The sequence below is a fragment of the Lepisma saccharinum genome, chromosome 15, assembly GCF_977018435.1.
Source record: "Lepisma saccharinum chromosome 15, izLepSacc3.1, whole genome shotgun sequence".
NCBI lineage: Eukaryota > Metazoa > Arthropoda > Insecta > Zygentoma > Lepismatidae > Lepisma > Lepisma saccharinum.
In genome coordinates, this window is record NC_139243.1 from 46,344,311 (window position 1) to 46,363,119 (window position 18,809).

General features: G+C 37.3%; 1 protein-coding gene across 3 annotated transcripts in view; it reads right to left on the reverse strand.

The window, feature by feature from the left end:
- Epg5 (ectopic P-granules autophagy protein 5) overlaps positions 1-18,809 on the reverse strand; it is a 157,268-nt gene that overhangs the window by 77,813 nt on the left and 60,646 nt on the right. For all 3 annotated transcript variants that reach the window (XM_083136936.1, XM_083136937.1, XM_083136935.1), the window contains 4 exons: positions 15,396-15,519; positions 13,839-14,005; positions 6,836-6,985; positions 5,446-5,623 (listed from right to left, as the gene is read on the reverse strand). In XM_083136936.1, coding sequence (XP_082993062.1) covers positions 5,446-5,623; positions 6,836-6,985; positions 13,839-14,005; positions 15,396-15,519 — 619 coding nt within the window. The remainder of the gene's footprint in view (positions 1-5,445; positions 5,624-6,835; positions 6,986-13,838; positions 14,006-15,395; positions 15,520-18,809) is intronic.

An 18,809-nucleotide genomic window follows, 5' to 3' on the forward strand; every position in this document is an offset into this window, starting at 1 on the left:
CTTTTCTTCTTCCTCTTCTTTTTCCTTCTTTCTCCTTTCGTCTTCCTCCTCTTTCTCTTTCCTTCTGTTTTCTTCTTCATCCTCTTTCTCTTTCCTTCTCTTTTCTTCTTCCTCTTCTTTTTCCTTCTTTCTCCTTTCCTCTTCCTCTTCTTTCTCTTTCCTTCTCTTTTCTTCTATAGACTCAACTAAGAGTTTAAAATCCATCATCTCCTTCTTTCGAACTTTCTCTATCTGAGCCATCTCTTTCTTACGCTGTTTCTCCTCCTCAATTCTTTCCTTCTGTCTACGCTCCTCATCCTTCTGTCTACGCTCCTCATCCTTCTGTCTACGGTCTTCATCCTCCTTTTCTTTCTGTTTTCGCTCTGCTTTATCTTTCATCAACCAATCAAGTAGCCAGTGATCTGATGAGGGTTTGGTAGGAATGTTCAGTTCTGGTTCTGTTTCTGGTGATGACAAGCATGATTTGCATCGCATCTCTTTATTTGATGCCAACGTTACTTCCTGCCCATCACAACTACTATGAAACCTCTGCAAACATTGGCAACACTGGAAGAATTCCCTATCATTGGTAAGATCATCACAGCATCCAAACTTGGTTTCTGCATCCATTGTCGTTCTTCCTCTGCTTCGCAGATTCATTCCTGTCGCATCTTTCTCCATTCTACAACACCGTCTATGACTCTTACCAGTTAATACCTTCACTTCACTATCACACTTTTACCTTCGTGAATTCCAAGGACTTTCAATATCACCTTCGTGAATTCTATGCACGAGCACTTTCAGTATGCACTAAATCGGGTATCACGTTTTAATTGCTAAAATAACTTTGCACTCAAGCCCCCACGATTGTACCAAAATAACTATGCACTCGGGCCCCGCGTTGGTGTGCCAAAATAACTATGCAACGTCCCCCCGGTTGGACACCAGTCGTCAGAAAGTTACTCCGCTACTCCTTTAGTCGGGAACATGAGAATGTGCAAATAATCAGGGCTTGCTGGGTAGAAAAGAAAACACAACACTGTTTTCAAAGTTAAAACGCAGTTTTATAAACGCGTATATTTCATAATCACTTACCAGTACAACACTAGAACATTCACTACTAACGTTGGTATATTCCCTCACATAAAGCGAAAGTCAAAGAACATAATTAATTGTTTACTTTCAACTTATCGGCAAGAAGAAAACTCGAAAAACCAAAATCTATACTTCAATTCCCTCCGTTTCCAAGTTCTTATTATTTTTCACCTTCAATTGTTTTTCAAACTCCGTCTGTCGTCAGGTGAGAAACATTCAGGTTAGTTCACTTCCTCTGCTGACATGAGAAAGTGACGTCAACACGAACAGATTATGACGTATTTATAAACATCTATACCAGTTCCATACACAACTGTATAAATCTAACTATAGTTGTCTGTGACAACTTGCACATTATTTGAGGTAAGAAACATTTTAAAAATCTTAACGTATTACAAATATAAAACCTTAAACTCTCAGGTTCGTTACAGGTTTCATAATGAAAATTTCCTTGATTTTGAAAGGCATCAAAGTAGCAATTTGAGCTAGCCTTTGTGCTTCGTCAGTGTTAGGTTGAACAATCTGCAAAATTTTCCATTGGTCCATGAAAAATGTTAGCAGTGACCCATGAACAGACTTTTGATACTGGGAATTCAAGATTTTGGTGAGCATTGTTGTTTTCCAATTAGAATTTTGATAATGATTCAGAAACTGAATTTTGAAAGATTGGTAATCTGAAAATTTTTGCTTTGAGATCTTGTACCATTGCTTAGCATCTTTTGTTAGCAGCGTTGGTACATAAGTCATAAAATCTGTTTCTGCTATTTGAAATAACTCGAAATTCTCTTCGACATCATCTAAGAATTCAGATGGGATTAGTTCACTAGAAACTCCAGAGAATTTCGGAAACCTATTTAATTGATCTGACTTCAAGAAATTTCTTTTAGTAACATGTGAGGAAACTTGATTTTCTTTGCACCTAGAAACACTCTTACTTGTTCCATTAGGGAAAAGTGTTGTTACACTATCATTATTATTCACATTTACTAAGGGAGACTTTTTCCAAGACCTATTCTTTTTTCTACTCTTAAGCCCAGATGAATGACAGCTAATTGTGCTGGGTGAACTATCTGAATCACTTTCCCGAAACCTGTGTAGCATGGTAGTAGTTGAATTCTGTAGAACTTTAACTTGTTGAGCTACACCTGACAAAACGGGCAACACTGTATTGTTCACAATACCCACTAAATGTTCTACCTCATGGGAAACATTACCATTTTGTAATTCACTAGTTTCGATGGGAATATTTTCACTTGTGTGGGATTTACCAGCAATAAAATTAAACCATTCTTCAGCTTCTGATGGCTCTTCAGTAGATTCCTGGTGATCTACAGGTGAAAATGCAGGCTTCTTTTTGACAGACTCTGGTACTTGTACTTGACGATGACACCATACAGTCTTGGCTTGATTGTTTTCTATTCTTTCTTCCAGTTCAAAAAGTTTGTTTTTCACAACCACCAGTTCCTGACGCAATTCATTCTTTTCTTCTATCAATTTTCTCACTTCCATGTCAACTTTCTGGGTTTCACTCCTAACCTTCTCATTCCTAGAAATGCATTCTTGCCTGTATAGGGACACATTTTTCTGCATGACATTCAGTCGGATGTTCAGATCAGCTCTTACATTTTTTTCTAGATTCTTTAAATCACACTTAAATTCTGCTTTCACTTGTCCCAACTCCTGTTTAAGTTCCTCTTGTGACTTCGAGATTGCTCGCAATTCAGCCAATATTTGCTCCATATTTCTTATTTTTCACGTAAAACAACTTAAGTTCACTTTGCACCAAACAAGAACTAGTTGAACACTATCACAATCGTGGAATCACATATTTCGTTTTTGCAAACTAGTTGCGATGATAATGTAAAATATTTCACATTATAATCTTTAGACGAATAATCTTTGAGACAGCGTACTGAGTCTCATAAAATCTTTTGTGACCGCCTACCTATTCTCGTAGCACTTCTCGCAACTTGAGAATCGCAGGGGACCAACTTCCTTACTTGGATTTTTACCTTTCACGCTTAAACCACATACGCTAACTCATGAAAAATGTCAAAAACAAGTCTGGTGTTAGTAAATTCAGATTTTTATTAATTTTTACATGCAAACATGCTTGAAATTTTTTAGAAAACAATCCGATTAACATGCATCGCATAAACTTACAACCCCGGCTTCCATTCAACCAAGCCACAGAATATCTCCACCCTCCTATTCCTCTATTTTATACAATGCGATTGCCAATATGACTTTTCTTTGCAGCGCTGTCAAAGTTATAATTTGTACAGCGTGATTGCCATTGTAGTTTTTTTACACATTGCTGGCAAAGTTGTAATTTGAACAGCGTGATTATTTTTATATACAACATTTTCAACTAGAGAACTTATGATCTGTCATACAGGGTAGGAAAATGCACCTCACACCTTTCAGAAACAAGAAAAATTAACATTACAATGTGTTATTTCATATTTCGTGTTTTTGTCAAAAACGAAATATGCATGCCTCTACTTATACTGAACCACTCTGTTCTTCCCACAGGCATCTTTACACAGCTCTGGTTGGCCTTGTATGTGATCTGCACTCTGCACACTATATCTTCCTCACCTCCTTTCTCTCTTAAGAGCCTTCCAATTCTTTGTTGTGTCCATGCTATCGTATGTCCTTTCTATATCTAGGAATGCCATAATCAAATCATTTCCATACTCATAATGCCTTTCCTGTAATTGCCTTACGGTGAATATCAGATCTACTGTTGATCTGCCTCTTCTGTTCCTCTCTCATGTTCAGCTCTTGTTACTTCCCTTATTCTTTTGTCTAATATTTTCTCATACACCTTTGCTTAGTGGCACATTAGTGTTATTCCTCTATAGTATTTACATTCTTTTCTGTTCCCCTTCTTTACTATAGGAACTATTAGTTGCTTCGTCCAATCTCTTGGCACTTCTCTCTCTTGCCACACTGATTTCACTACTCTGTACAGCTACTGTACGCCAATCACTCCTGCTCCTAGTATCATTTCCACTGACACTTAATCTATTCTAGGTGTTCTACATCTCTCCATTCTCTTCAGTGCTTCGTCCACTTCTTTCAATGTGAGATTCATTTTTTCCTTCCTGTTTTCTTTTTCGTTCACTTCTTCATGTTCCTTTCCTTTATTCATGTTCAGCAATTTCATAAAATGATTTCTTCACATTCTCATTATTTCCTCTTCTACAACGTATCCCCTTTCATCCCTTAGCTTACAAGTGTCTCCTCTTCTCTTCTCCTTTCTCTTACTAATCTATACAATACTTTCTTGTTCCCATCTACATCTTCTAGCATTTTGGCCCATTCTTCCATCCACTTTCATCTTTCCTCCATTACTAATGTTCTTGCCTCTTTCTTCTTTTCCATGCACTCTTTTTGTGCATTTTGTGATTTAACTTTGAACCATTTTCTAAATGGATGTAATAATTTAATATCACATATTAACATACACAAATCACAGTGGACTTCATATTTACACACTTCATATTTACTAAATGATAAAATTAAATTTTGATACTTCTAAGCATGCACATAATATAGTCATGTTGAACAAATACCATGAAACATCTGATATCTTCTCTGATTCCCACCAGAACTTCAATGTCGAGTAGTACTCTGTGTTGATTTTCATCCTTGCTTAATATGCATATTACATATGTACAACAGATTTGATATTTTTTTTGGGTGACAGTCCTTAAGGACAGACAGTCCTTATTGTCAACATGTGTTGTTTTTGTGTGGCTAGTCACCCTGCTATGTATGTATGTGTGCTCTCTCTCTCACTCTCACTCTCTCTCTCTCTCTCTCTCTCACTCACTCACTCACACTCACTCTCACTCTCTCTCTCTCTTTTTCTGTTTGTGTATTTCAACATTTTTAGTTTAGTTCTTCGCCTGAGGAAAACCCTGATAGAGGGTAGAAGCGTTACATGTAAAGTGTTTTAAATCTTAAGAAACTGCCTTGGTCAGCAACTTTAGCGTCTTTTATATGGAAACAAGGCTTCATTATATTACCAATTTATGAGAATTAGAGAACCTATGTGAAGTTCCAATAATTGATTGATTGATTTGTTTTGTTTTACTTCACTTCTCTGCCACTTTTGGCTAATTGTAAAGATGAGGATGAATGATGATAATATTAAATGGATGAGGAGACAATCACAAGCATAAACAGACGACACAACACAGGATTATACTGGCTGTGAGTCCAGACGCCAAGGCCTTTTCGGTCTGCAACAATGCAGTCCAGGGTGTACCACATGGAAGGCAATTTGGCTTGCGAGAAAGGGTCAGCCCTTACACAGTTCAAGCCCCAATAGACTGAATTAAAGAAACGAAGAAAACATACCTTTAGAACAACAGGAGCTGGTCCAGCACACGTAGGATTGGATTTGTTCGAAGGAGTGTCAGTGTCACATGCTGCATGAAACAGAACTTCCGTTTCAACATTCTTGTAGAGATTTGGTACCAATTCGGAAAAGTTGCAATCAAGAGCTGTATGTTCAGATGTTCTCAGTGAATATATCCTAAACAGTAAGATAAGAAAGAAATCATCACTGATGTCCACATGAATAGAGTATATTAGAGTGTAATATATACTATACTATAAGCACTGGAACTTACATGTAGAGAAAACATTTCATTTTTTAGGAAAATACACTGAAAATTAAATTACATATAATTAGAGGCATCCATATTTCGTATTTGATGAAAACACAAAATGTGAAATAACACATTGTAATGTTATTTTTCATGGTTCTATAGGTGTGGGGTGCATTTTTCTACCACGTTTTGTCACGAAATGATGTGAAATGAACTGCAAAATAGGCTCTTAAACATGAAATTTAGAGTTTATTTACCGATGCAACACTTTCTGAAGTGGCCTCCCCGATGGCGCAGTAATCAAGGGGTCCTGGGTTCAATACCTGGTGGATGCACATATAGTGGTTCGGATCCCACTTTAAACTGTAGGTCCAGTCCCAATTAGCCTTACTGTGCATAAAGTGGACTTAAAACACCAAATCAATCAATCAAACACTTTCTAAAGTTTGAATTATCCTGTGGGTTATGCAATTCACGGAAAATTGATTAATTTTGTTGTAAATATTTGAGAAGCAGAAGTGGACCCCTTTATACAGGAATAAACTTAATACTCAGTACTCAGGTAACTACATAAATGTTTTATTACAAGGAATATGTTTATTTTGTGTAATAAGTGCAGTTTTAAATTCTAATTTAGGATTATAATCACAATTTTAAAACCAAAATGTCATTTTATGTACCCCTTTTGATCATTTTTTAGTCCTATCACACCACCACTTTTGAACCCAAAATTTACTATTTTTATAGCGAAATTTTGCATTTTTATTTACCAAAAATATGTGCCTCTACATATAATGTAATATAGTATCCAACCAGGTTCTTACAATGACAGTCAAGAAAAAGTGACACATCATGATACAGATTCTAAATACAAGTCGACCTTGGAAAGAAGTAGAAAAACATGTTCAATATATGTCACTGAGGATCATACACATACTGTAGAATGAAAAGTATAGCTTAGTTCCATAAATTTTAAGTCCACTTTATGTACAGATCGGGTAAGAGAGACTGGATCTGCAGTTTAAAGTAGATCTGAACCACTATATACCCTACCGGGTATCAAACCCTCGATTGCAACGTGATGACACTTAATTCCATGGCATAAGCAATATAATTGATACTGCAAAATAACTTACTGAGCATATTCAAGGATTGCTTTAAATGATGATCTCAAGCCATTGAGCATTGATCCTTTGTTGACAAGCATGTCCCTTTGAATGACGGGAACAACAGGTTTCATAAACCTCAATGGAGGAGCAGGCACTGGATGGTCATATGACTTCAATCTAAGAAAAACAAAAGTTAACTGTTATACAATGCATCAGCTAAGCAAAAGCCATTTGATATCAAATCTATATGTAAAATTATTAACGATTTTACTGATAAATTGGTATGTCAATACTGGCCAACAATAATAGTTCTAATTAACCTGTCCCATCCCTGATATACAGGGTGTTCCAAAATAGTGTTTACACTCTTTGAACGTACATAACAGAGAAACTATTAAAGTTACCATAACTGGACTTTTAGAATTTGAAGCTGCGATGTCTATGTTGAATGTGTGTAAGCACATGAAGGCATTCTGTGGTTTTTAGTTCTGTCACAGCCTGCCAGGCGGTAGGCATTAGTGTACACAGAATGCCGGAGGTGAGCACTTTTTCTTTGGAGGAACGTAAGTATCAAATATCCACCCGGATCTTCGATTCAACACCGTTAGAGGTGCAAATCTAAAGTAGCAACATGTACGCCACAATGGCACAGACACTAGATGACATGTGACATGCGAGTAAGGTTACTTCCACTTCTCTTCTCATGAAAACCATATCTGCTGTTTTTCGATCTGTCCACCTGGTCCATAGTGCTGCAGATGATATAATTCGGACAATGATCAGGTATGTGACATAAGAAGAGTTCATACTTGCTGTTATAAGTGTTCCTGTTATTAATGTTCAACGAGTGTGAACACTATTTTGGGAGACACTGTATATCTCACACATGAATAGCATTTAGTTTATAAAAATACTGAGATTTTACTTTGGTACAGAAGCAGTTACATGAAACACAAAAATAAGCTGAATGACAAGTACGAGTATTTTAAGAAAAAGAGATCCAAAGGAACATTTCTTAGGCGTAGTCTGGCAGCCAGGCTACGTTAAACCTAAAATGTTAGGAAGAACAGCATTTTTTGGTTGTAATATATGAAGCTTCATCTTTCAATTGCTGTTAATTCCAAGTTTCCACGCTGAACAGTAATGGTTTTATCGAAAGATAAAATACAGCATGTGTAGTTTGCTGGCTACCATATTTGAATTCAATATGACGCCGCTTGCACAAGGATGCCAAGGTAGCATCAGTTGGATTTTTGTATAGGTCATGTTATTCTATAACAAACTCGAATTTGACAGCTCGGTGGTTGAGCACATTAAGTGGTCGACTTTTTTTTCGTACCACTGAAGTTCCCAGGTTTGAGTCCTGGTCTGGGTATGAGTGTGCTTTGTGAGTGTCCTGTGTTTCTTATCAATGTCATCAAATCATCACTCATCCTCAATGTCACAATTAGCCAAAGGTGGAAGAAAAGCAAACTAAATAACAAAAATACAAATAGAAGAATCTGCAAAAAACATTGGGTGCCCCAAAATCTTAGGTACTTCTCTTGGTTGCCAGACTAGTGTATCCTTACAGGAAATATACTTATACAGGGTAAGTCAAAATGATGGACCGGATTTCAGACATTTATTCTGTGAAATATAATAAACAAATGTTATTGTGAGACATGTGCTAAGAAAGGTAAACTGTCAAAGTTTTTTTCAAACAAATCACAAGTGTTCTATGTGAGCACCTCGCGTAACACGGCACACATCAAGCCGATAGTCTATCTCCTGCCAAACCTTATGTAGCATGTTGCAGTCAGTATCAGCAATGGCTGCTGTGATGCGGGCACGCAGGTCATCCAATGTTGTCGGAAGTGGTGGTACGTAAACATGATCCTTGACAAAACCCCACATGAAGAAATCACATGGGGACAAGTCGGGTGAACGAGGTGGCCAATGAAGGGGAGGTCGATCCTCCGGAGATGCACAGCCTATCCAACGTTGTTCCAATGCCCCATTGAGATGGTCCCGAACGCTGCCATGGTAATGCGCAGGGGCACCATCCAATTGGAGAATGAAATCTGCGCTATCCTCTGCAAGCTGTGGAAGGAGCCATAGTTGCAGCATATCAGGGAAAACAAGTCCTGTCACAGTACGATCATGGAAGAAAAAGGACCCATAAATCTTTTCATGGGAAATTGCACAAAAGGCATTCACTTTGGGAGAATCGCGTTCGTGTTCCACAAATTCATGGGAGTTAGCAGTACCCCAAATCCTTACGTTGTGTCTATTCACTTTCCCTGAAAGGTGAAAAGTTGCTTCATCACTGTAAATTAACCTCTCAGAGAACCCATTCCATTAATGCGAGGAAATCAGCACAGAAGGATGCACGCAAAGCATAATCAGTGTCTTTTAAGGCTTGAACTAGTTGCAAGCGGTAGGGTTTCATTTGTAAATGTTTCCGTAGAACCCGCCAGACAGCTGCCGTTGCACACTAATCACAGACTTGTTCACATGATAATCAAGCACACAGAAAGATCTCTGCTCTCCAATAAATGCCATTTTCCTGCTCGCTGCTGACTCCTAGCGGTAGAAAGTGGAAACACTGCGTGGAAATTAAACTTCGAAAGTTAACCTTTCGAAGCGCATGTCTCACAATAACATATGTTTATTAGATTTCACAGAATAAATTTCTGTAATCGGGTCCATCATTTTGACTTACCCTGTATAACAATGAACTGTATTAAATATGAACAAGATGTCTACAATTTCATGAAAACAAAATTCCCTGACTTTTTCAGGTTTTCCGGACCAAGAGCCAAAATTTTCCAGACCAAGTGATTAGGGCAATTCATGTATTTACGCATATGTACAAGTACAATACCTTTTAGCTAAACTCCACACTTAGAATCCCACTCAAGAAGGAAAGCTGAACACAAATTGACTGTTGAGATAGGGGCTTGAGGAGTGAGCTTTTATGTCATACTTGTCATGTGTTGACTAATGATAAACAAACATTTCTTTAAAAATATTTTTTTAATAAAAAAAATTATACGAGGGTCACTATTTATATTTTGAGCCTTGGCAACACTGATTGAAGTTAGGCGCGATTTGACGTTTGCACGGAATCGTCTGGCATTATTGACCATAACGTACTTCAAATGTTTTGTCAAGAGCTTCATTTGTGTTGTTTATGTTGCCTTGGAGATTGCGCGACAACAATAAAATGGAATTAACTCGTGAACATTTTCGTGCGATTTTTTTTTACGATTTTCGACGTGGATTATCAAGACAAGAGTGCATCGATCAACTTACTTCCACATTTGGCGATGAAGCCCCATCCTTTGCCACTGTGAAACACTGGTATAATGAATTTAATTGTGGCCGCCATTCGCTCACCGACGAGATTCGCAAAGGTCGTCCAAAATCAGTTGTTGTTCAAGAAAACATTGATGCTGTGCAAAACCTAATACTGCAAGATCGTCATGTGACATACTGTGAGATTGAGGCAACCACAGGCATTAGTTCCACCAGCATATATATAATATTACATGATCATTTAGCTGTGAGAAAGGTATGTTCTCGTTGGATCCCACACAATTTGACAAAAACTGAAAAAGACGCTCGCGTCAATTGGTGCAAACAAATGCTCAATAAATACAATCGTGGTGCTTCAAAAGACGTATATAAGATTGTAACAGGTGACGAATCATGGATATATGCATATGAGCCGGAACGTAAACAGCAGTTGACTGTATGGGTGTTTCAAGATGAACCCAATCCAACAAAGGTTGTTCGCGCTCGAAGCACACCGAAACAAATGGTCGCCTGTTTTTTCGGGAAAACTGGTCATGTGGCAACTTTGCCTTTAGAGGAACGTAGAACGGTCAACTCTGAATGGTACACAACAATTTGTTTGCCAGAGGTCTTCGGTCAAATACGGAAAACAAACAAACGCCGTCGGATCATTCTTCATCAAGACAATCCCAGCTGTCACACATCTCGTCTAACAACAGACTTTATGAACAGTCAAAAAATCGAATTGATGGGTCATCCATCGTACAGTCCTGATTTGGCACCCAATGACTTCTTGTTCCCGAATGTCAAGAATAAATTGCGTGGACAACGATTTTCGTCGGCGGAAGACGCCGTTGATGCGTTCAAAAACCATATTATGGAGATGTCTCAAGAAGATTGGAAAAACTGCTTTGACAAATGGTTCGAACGAATGCAAAAGTGTATTGACCATAAAGGAGAATACTTCGAAAAACAATAAAGCAGTTTTCAATGCCAAATTCCTGTTTTTTCATTGTTAGGCTCAAAATACAAATAGTGACCCTCGTAGAGGAAAAATAATACATAATTATTGTATCATAGTTTGTCCACAACACATTTAAAATTTCTTGCTTGTCCTTTGTTCAACCACCTATATTTAGTGCACTTCTACAAAAATTTTGATTTTTCCAGAAACAGCAAATTTCCCTGACATTTCCTTGACTTTTCCAGAATTTCCACGTTTTCCAGACTGGTAGACACCCTGTATGAACAATATATCCTGGTTTATAAAACTTTTGAAGGGAAGGAATTCAGTAAGGAAATTGGTTTAATTGTCAGAAATTTACCAATTCAGTTACCAGTTCCAATATTACAACTTTGCCTGATATTAATACACTGGAACACTATCAAATTTACAGTAAAACAAAATAGAAAATGTTATGGAAATTTAGAAACTTAAAAAAGAAAATTTTTCATTCACAAAGGCTTCATATGTTTGCATAACCGCAGCTTGCAACAAAGCATAAGCCTCTACTTATGTGAAGTTTACAAGTCATTTACTAAATCAGGGTGTCTACCAAAATAAAACCGTATCATGCCAAAGGCGTGATTCGAACCCTGGCGTCATAGCTCGATAGACTAATCACTTCGCCCAAGGGGTCCAGCTGAAGCGGTGGAAGTAACTTGTTACATGCATATTACACTGGCGACCTTCAGTGGATATTTAAACTCCACTGACACGGGAATCGACAGGAAATCGTTTGAAATAAAGTAAAGTCAGCTTTATGCGAAGAGTACAGTTAATGACAGGATGGAACTGCCTCAACGGCTTTAACGATCAGAAATTTGAATCCCCTTTAAATAGATCACGATAACAGATCTCAGCCCAGTTGTAGTCCGAAAGTTATAAACAGTGGTTGTCTCCAAGTGAGAGATTGAATATCGGTGCTACGCTAGAGTTAGAAGCGGGGAGTTGCACTCCCTAAAGACGTCTCCTTTCAGGACCGTGCCTTATTTACCAAATCAGCAGAGACGGTCATCTCTACAGGACTCTACAGGTAAACGAACATCCTTTCTATTGTTAACATGACCCCGTCCTGTCCAGTCAATAGAAGTGTTTTCCTTATTTCACAGGGGTGAGTCCTTTTACATATAAAAGGTATCTCTCATAGAGGCAAGTTGCTTTAGGCTGGCACAGCCTAGATTCGATCCCGAAAACCCTGTAGGGGTTATATACGATACATCCAAAAGTCTTGACTTTTTCATGACTTTTTATTGACCTCTTTTTCATTATTCTTACCCTTTATTTATTTGACAACTACTTAGATAAAGTTGAAAATTAGCAACTAAGAAAATAAATATTCTTTATTTAATGAAAAATAGGGATGTGATGAAGCTGAAAATTGCCAATGCCGATGTACTCACCGATAATTTTTGGAACCGATACCGATGCCGATATTTAACCGATTCAAATACATAAGATTATTAAACAGAAATGGGATGTTATTTTCAGCATGACAAAAATAAATTTGCTATGTACATTTCTATTGCATATCATATGTATATACATATATATTCTCAAGAGATGCAAATGTACATTTGCATCTACAAAATGTTATGTGAACCTTTAAGAACATGTATTCTCAAGAGTTTTAACATTAGTACACAAAATGAATTCCTGTTCTGCCAGATTCAACTTCAGAAATATGAGATTTGGAAGCACTTCAGGAAGTAACCTACTTCTTCTCTTATCACAAATCTATTCAGCAACACTGAACACTCAATCACTGAATACTGATGCAACAGGTATGCCCAAGTATTTTCTCAGCACTTGCTTCAGTTTGAGTATTCATTTTTGAATTTCCAATACAACAGCAGATCCTGGTTCAGAAATGTACTGTTTTATTTCCGATATACTGTATAGTTAGGTTGATCCCCTGAATGTGAGTTTGCAATAATTTTATTACAAAAACTCACAATAATGACGAATCATAACCAAATTTTTACAAAATTAGAATATAAAACTTATTAGAAGGTAAAAACTCTAGTATAATCTGTACCAGTTTAAATATCGGATTTTTGCCGATGCCGATATCTCAATTTCTGCCGATTTTCATACATCTGTAATCGGCTTCGGCATCCCTAATGAAAAACCACTGCCAAAAGGTTGGTTAAGATGAAAACTGTAGCTGTACTTTAACAAGAAAATTAAACTTGCTTTAACTATTAATGCATACAAAAATTAATGTTCCCTTTCATGTATTACACCCTTACTGCATTCGACAGACTAGCAAAGCTGTGGCATCTGGACTCACAGCCAATATAATCTTCTGTGGGGTTCGTGTTGTCGTCCCTATATGCCTGTGATTGTCCCTTCATCCAGCTCATCTTACCACCATTCACACTCATCTTTGCGATTGCCAAAAGGGGCAGAAAAGCTAAGTAAAATACACTAAATCGATCAATCAATGTGTGATAGCAAAAATTCTTGATAAGTGTTATTTCTTTATTTTTTCTTGACTTCTTGAGCTAATTGCTGATTTCTTTACTATATCTTGACTTTCATGACTTCCCTGACTGGTAGACATCCTGTAAATCTGACATTTTGGGTCGGTTGGCAGATCCTTTCCCTTGGGTATCCAAAAGTATTTCTGGATAAGATGAAAACCAAAATACAACAGACAGCAACACTGTAATATAAAATATTAGCTCTAGATTTCCACACATGATACTGAAATATTCCTATTGCTGCCAATCCAATGGTTCAGTTTACCTTCGGAGGATCCTAACTGTTGGTGATTGCTTCTCTTCTTCTGTCATGGGAATTGCTTTCTTTGCATTCTGCTCAGATGATCGGAAGTGCTGGGTCTCCCAATTTCGAGAAGAGCTCTTCTGACTCTCTCGAACTCCTTCAAAATCCAAGTATTCCAACCAAGGATTCTAGGAGAAAACAAATAATATTCATGGCATTATTATCATCATGTTCATGATTATATTCATTCATAATATTAATTTTAAGAAAACAGTATTAAAATAAATATATACACCAGATATGAATAACAATATAAAAATTACTGATACTGATCAATCCATGGCATAGGACTGAAAATTAATATATTCATGTATTGGTACCAGCCAACCTACAGTATTTCACTGCATAGTCATCGCCACTGCATAATCGTCACACCCTGTTTTTTTCTTTTTCAGCCCAAAAATTTGTTTATAACATTTATTTGCATAATCATCACATTGGCGCATCAGATAACAAAACTAATTCAATCAGTGCAGAATCTTCACTCAGAAGATTATATTTGAATCTGAATTATATTTGCATTTGTAAGTCTGTACTTAGCAACACTGTAGTAAATTTACTCAGGTGTAATATTTCGACTATAATGCACAAATCAATAACAACTGATGTGTTAACTTTATTCTTCAAACCAAAGATTTGTTCACTAGCTGTCACAAAGAAATTATGTATGTCGATTTGGACTATTCAATTTTAACATATGCGTGACTATGTTAATCTAGCACAAAGAATTAGCATTGATCGCGAGAGTGCAATCGGTTGTTTATGAATGACTAACAGTGATGTTTCGTTTCCACAATGTGCTGTGATTGAATTCGTAGTTAAAGAGGGAATTCCTGCTGCTGAAATTCAGAATATACTTCAGCGTACTAGTAGTGTTAGAAAATGAGTAAAACATTTTAAGGACGGAAACAAAAGCTTCAAAGATCAACCTCGGAGTAGTCACCTACAAACTGCCTCCACGGAATGCAACATGGAAATCAGAAGGGTGCATTCTGGTTGAATTTCTTGAACCTGCGGTAACCATAAATGCTCACCATTATATCCAAACACTTCACAAGCTCTGTTGTGCATTGCGGGATAAACGTCCTGGAAAGAAAATCATCCTTCAACAAGATAATGCACGTCCGCACTCTGCTCGGTTTACCAGGAAGGAAATTTGGAAAATGGGGTGGGAACTGTTGCCTCACCCTCCCTACAGTCCCAACATTGCACCCTTCGACTATCATCTCTTCGGTTTTGTGAATGAGGCCAACACTTCCAAACGACGAAGGACATACATACAAAATGCAGTGGGTCAGTGTCTGCAAGGAGCTGGAATGGAGTTCTACCGTAAGGGTATTTTCAAGCTTCCAGAAAGGTGGGGAAAATGGGTGCAAAGAAATTGAGACTTTGTTGAAAAGTAAAGAAAAGTCTGTAGATTATGATGAAGCAGGTTTTTCTTTAATAAAACCAAAACCTGGTTCATGAAAAATTGTTGCTCATTACTTTCAGTATGACCCTCATAATAATTAGACTTACTTTGTTTCCTTGAAGAATTAGCGCCAATTTATCAGAATCATACTGAGGTGGCAGAGCCGGTAAGTACAAGTTGGCTTCCAACAGCCTTGGTTCTTCTAGCCATAAGCTGAATGTCCTAAATATTCTGAAAGGAAAGATGTTACCTATGTTAGTGACTTGGTGCAACATAGTCGATTATACATTCTATTACTCCAATCTTAACAAGACAAAACTGATTTTATATCAAGGAAAATTATAGGGCGAGTTAAATTCAACTTTTATTGTTACTATTTTCAAGCATCAGTATTGGTAGGGATCTGCGAGAGTATAATTATTGGTATGGGTTCAAAGTGGTATACACTCAGTCCTAATAAATATAATTACATATACAGTCCGTCACAACATTCTCATTGTAGCCAAATACAGTTCATCACAAAAAAATAGCACCACTGCTTTTGTGCTCTGCTATGAATTATGTGATCTTCCCGCAACTGACAATATAGAAAACAATTTCTTTTGTTCGGAGCCAGTGAATCAGACAAGAGCAAGGGTGGAGCCATGGTCGCATACAGGGTGGATAAAAATCATGATTTTTATTAAATCACACTATGCAATTTTTAAAAGTGGTGCTATTTTTTGTGATGGGACTGTATTTGGCTACAATGAGAATGTTACTGAAATGCAATTGCAAACTCTGTACAAAAATGGATTTTCAATGAGAGACCATTCAATAACAGTTGTGTGTGTACAAAGAAACAGAAAATAAACTAAACTAATTTTGGGTTGTTAAGTTAGAGAACTGACAGAAAATAACTACAGTGTTTGTCGGCATATAAGATGGTAGACAGGGTGCATTCTGTATGCATTTTTTAGGAAAAAGGTTTATCACTTAATACTATAATTAATTTACAGTATTTCAAATGTAAAGTAACATGTAAGTCTAGCCACACTTATGAACTCTACAAGTCCAGAATGCTCTCACACACAGCAAAGAAATTGTGTAACTTGGAACAGAGAAAACCTCTAGAAGCAAATGTAATCAAAAACTGTGTATCGATGTATAAGACGCATCCTGTTTTCAAGACTTATTTTTAAAGAAAAAAGTGTCTCATATATGCTGGCAAATACAGTACAGTTTCCACAATCCAGGTAAAAACCATATTTTTTCAAACTTTTCTGATCAATGAGGATTGCTACCTGTTCACAAATAGGGATTTTTTTTTAAAAAAAATCACAAGTTTGATTTCTGAGATGGCTTTATTGTCTCAGTACTATCAGCAACAACACCAGCACTGTTTTTGATGTGTAACTTGTTGAAGAGTTATGAGTCACATCTTGATCAGGCTACAAGGTCATAAAGAGTAAAATGTTTTAGTAATGTGAAGAAAAATAATTTTAAAACTGTTACTTTCGTCTCATTCTCCAAGCTGCTGGTGCTTCCAATTTTTTTTTATTCCATGTATATTTTATTTTTATTCCCAAGTAGTTCCCAGGGTGTTACAGACACGTGCTCCAAGAAAAACAATCTGAAACAATGTAATATTTAGCCAATATTTAGGTCCCATTTCCAAGCCTCTGATTCTGGCAAGGACAGGGTTAATTATTCATGAAAAGAGAAAATGGCTTTTTATGCATGTGACTTTAGAGCCTGATCTATGCTGAACGAAATGATTAATGTGAAAATGTGATTAATAAATCTCCTATTCTAAGTTTCCAGATATTAAATTTTATTTGCTCAATTTTTTGTATGATAGTGAATAACAGAGCAGCCAGAATGAAAGAATTAATTTATTTTACTTTGCATTTCTGCCACTTTTGGCTAATTGTGAAGATGGGGATGAAAGATGATAAGATGAAAGGACAATTACACATGGTTGATTGATTGATTGATTTGCTTTATTTTACTTTGCTTTTTGTGCCACTTTTGGCTAATTTGTGAAGATGGGGATGAGTGATGATATGATGAAATTGATGAATAAACACTCACAAACATCTATGCCCAGGCTGGGATTCAAACGTGGGACTCCAGGCGTCATAGCGCGATGTGCTAAGCACTCTGTCAAGGGGGCTGGCAAAATCACACATGGCAGAACACAACACAAGCCTCATAGGGAATTATCCTGGATGTACGTCCAGGCACCAGAACCTTGTTAGTCTGCAAAATGCAAACCAGGGTGTACTGTGTGGAAGAGAAGTTGACACTTGGGTGTCTTGCACCCTTAGAGCAGCCAGAATGTTGGTCCAGTTTCCAACCCTAAAGTGTCCATGTATGAGGCTCAGATAATAAATAACGAGGCAGAGGGTATTACACCAAAACTATGGTAGTTAGAAATGGGTTGACGGGCTCGAAATGAAGGTCCATCTGTGACGAAACTGATTCGCGTGTGTTTTCCCGCTAGATGGCTAGAGCAGCGGCCGTGTCTAGTCAGGTTCCCCTCCACCAAAAATATTCAAGAACCTCCACTCTAGTGCCGGTCACCGGCAAGGTCGATCGCAAGGGATTGCTCCTCGTCGACTTCCTGGAGCATGGAGCTACGGTCAATGCCCAGCAGTATTGTGAAACGTTAACGAAGGCAAATCGAATCGTCCTGGTCACCTTTCTCGTGGTGTCGTCCTATTGCATGACAACACTAAACCACACACAGCCAACGCAACAAAGGAATGTCTTCAAAAATTCAAGTGGGAAGTCCTATAGTCCCCCTATAGTCCAGATCTGTCCCCGTGTGACTTCCACATCTTCGGTGAGCTCAAAAAAGCACTGCGGGGACAAGAGTTTCAATCGGACGATGACGTCAAGGAGTACGTGTGCAATTGGTTCCAACAGCAGCCAAAGGAATTTTACGAGCATTTCATTTTGCAACTGGTGTCACAATGGGATAAATGCCTAAACAGTGGCGGACAATACTTCTGAGGTTCGTTACGTAAGTACTGTGAAATATCCTCTGCCTCGTTATTTAATTAACTGAGCCTAATAAACAACATGGGAGGCAGGTGCAAGTTTTATATTTTGCAGAAAAAAAGTTCTCATACTATATTTTTCTAATTACAAAAACATATGCCGAATAAACAAGGTATTCTTTTTAACTCCACTATTCGATGTCTGAGAAAGGTAATGGTAAATTTGTTAATGGAATGTAGAATTGAGTAGAATTTGACATTATATTGTTTTTTTTAGCCTTGAGGAGGACATTCCCAGCACTTTTCCACTGTCTTTTTTAGTCCTTCTGCATCTCTACCTTCATAGCAGGTGGCTCTGCATGTAAAGGTAAATAAACAATTTTTTGAGAGATTAAAATTTTAGTTAGAGCCATGTATAATTTCAAATTAAGAAGAAAACAGCCTGGTATTGAGACTATTATCGTGGAAAACAGCTATAGCATTCTAAAGGTTAAGCAATCCAGAACTATTAATACATTTAGAGAATCAATTATGAGA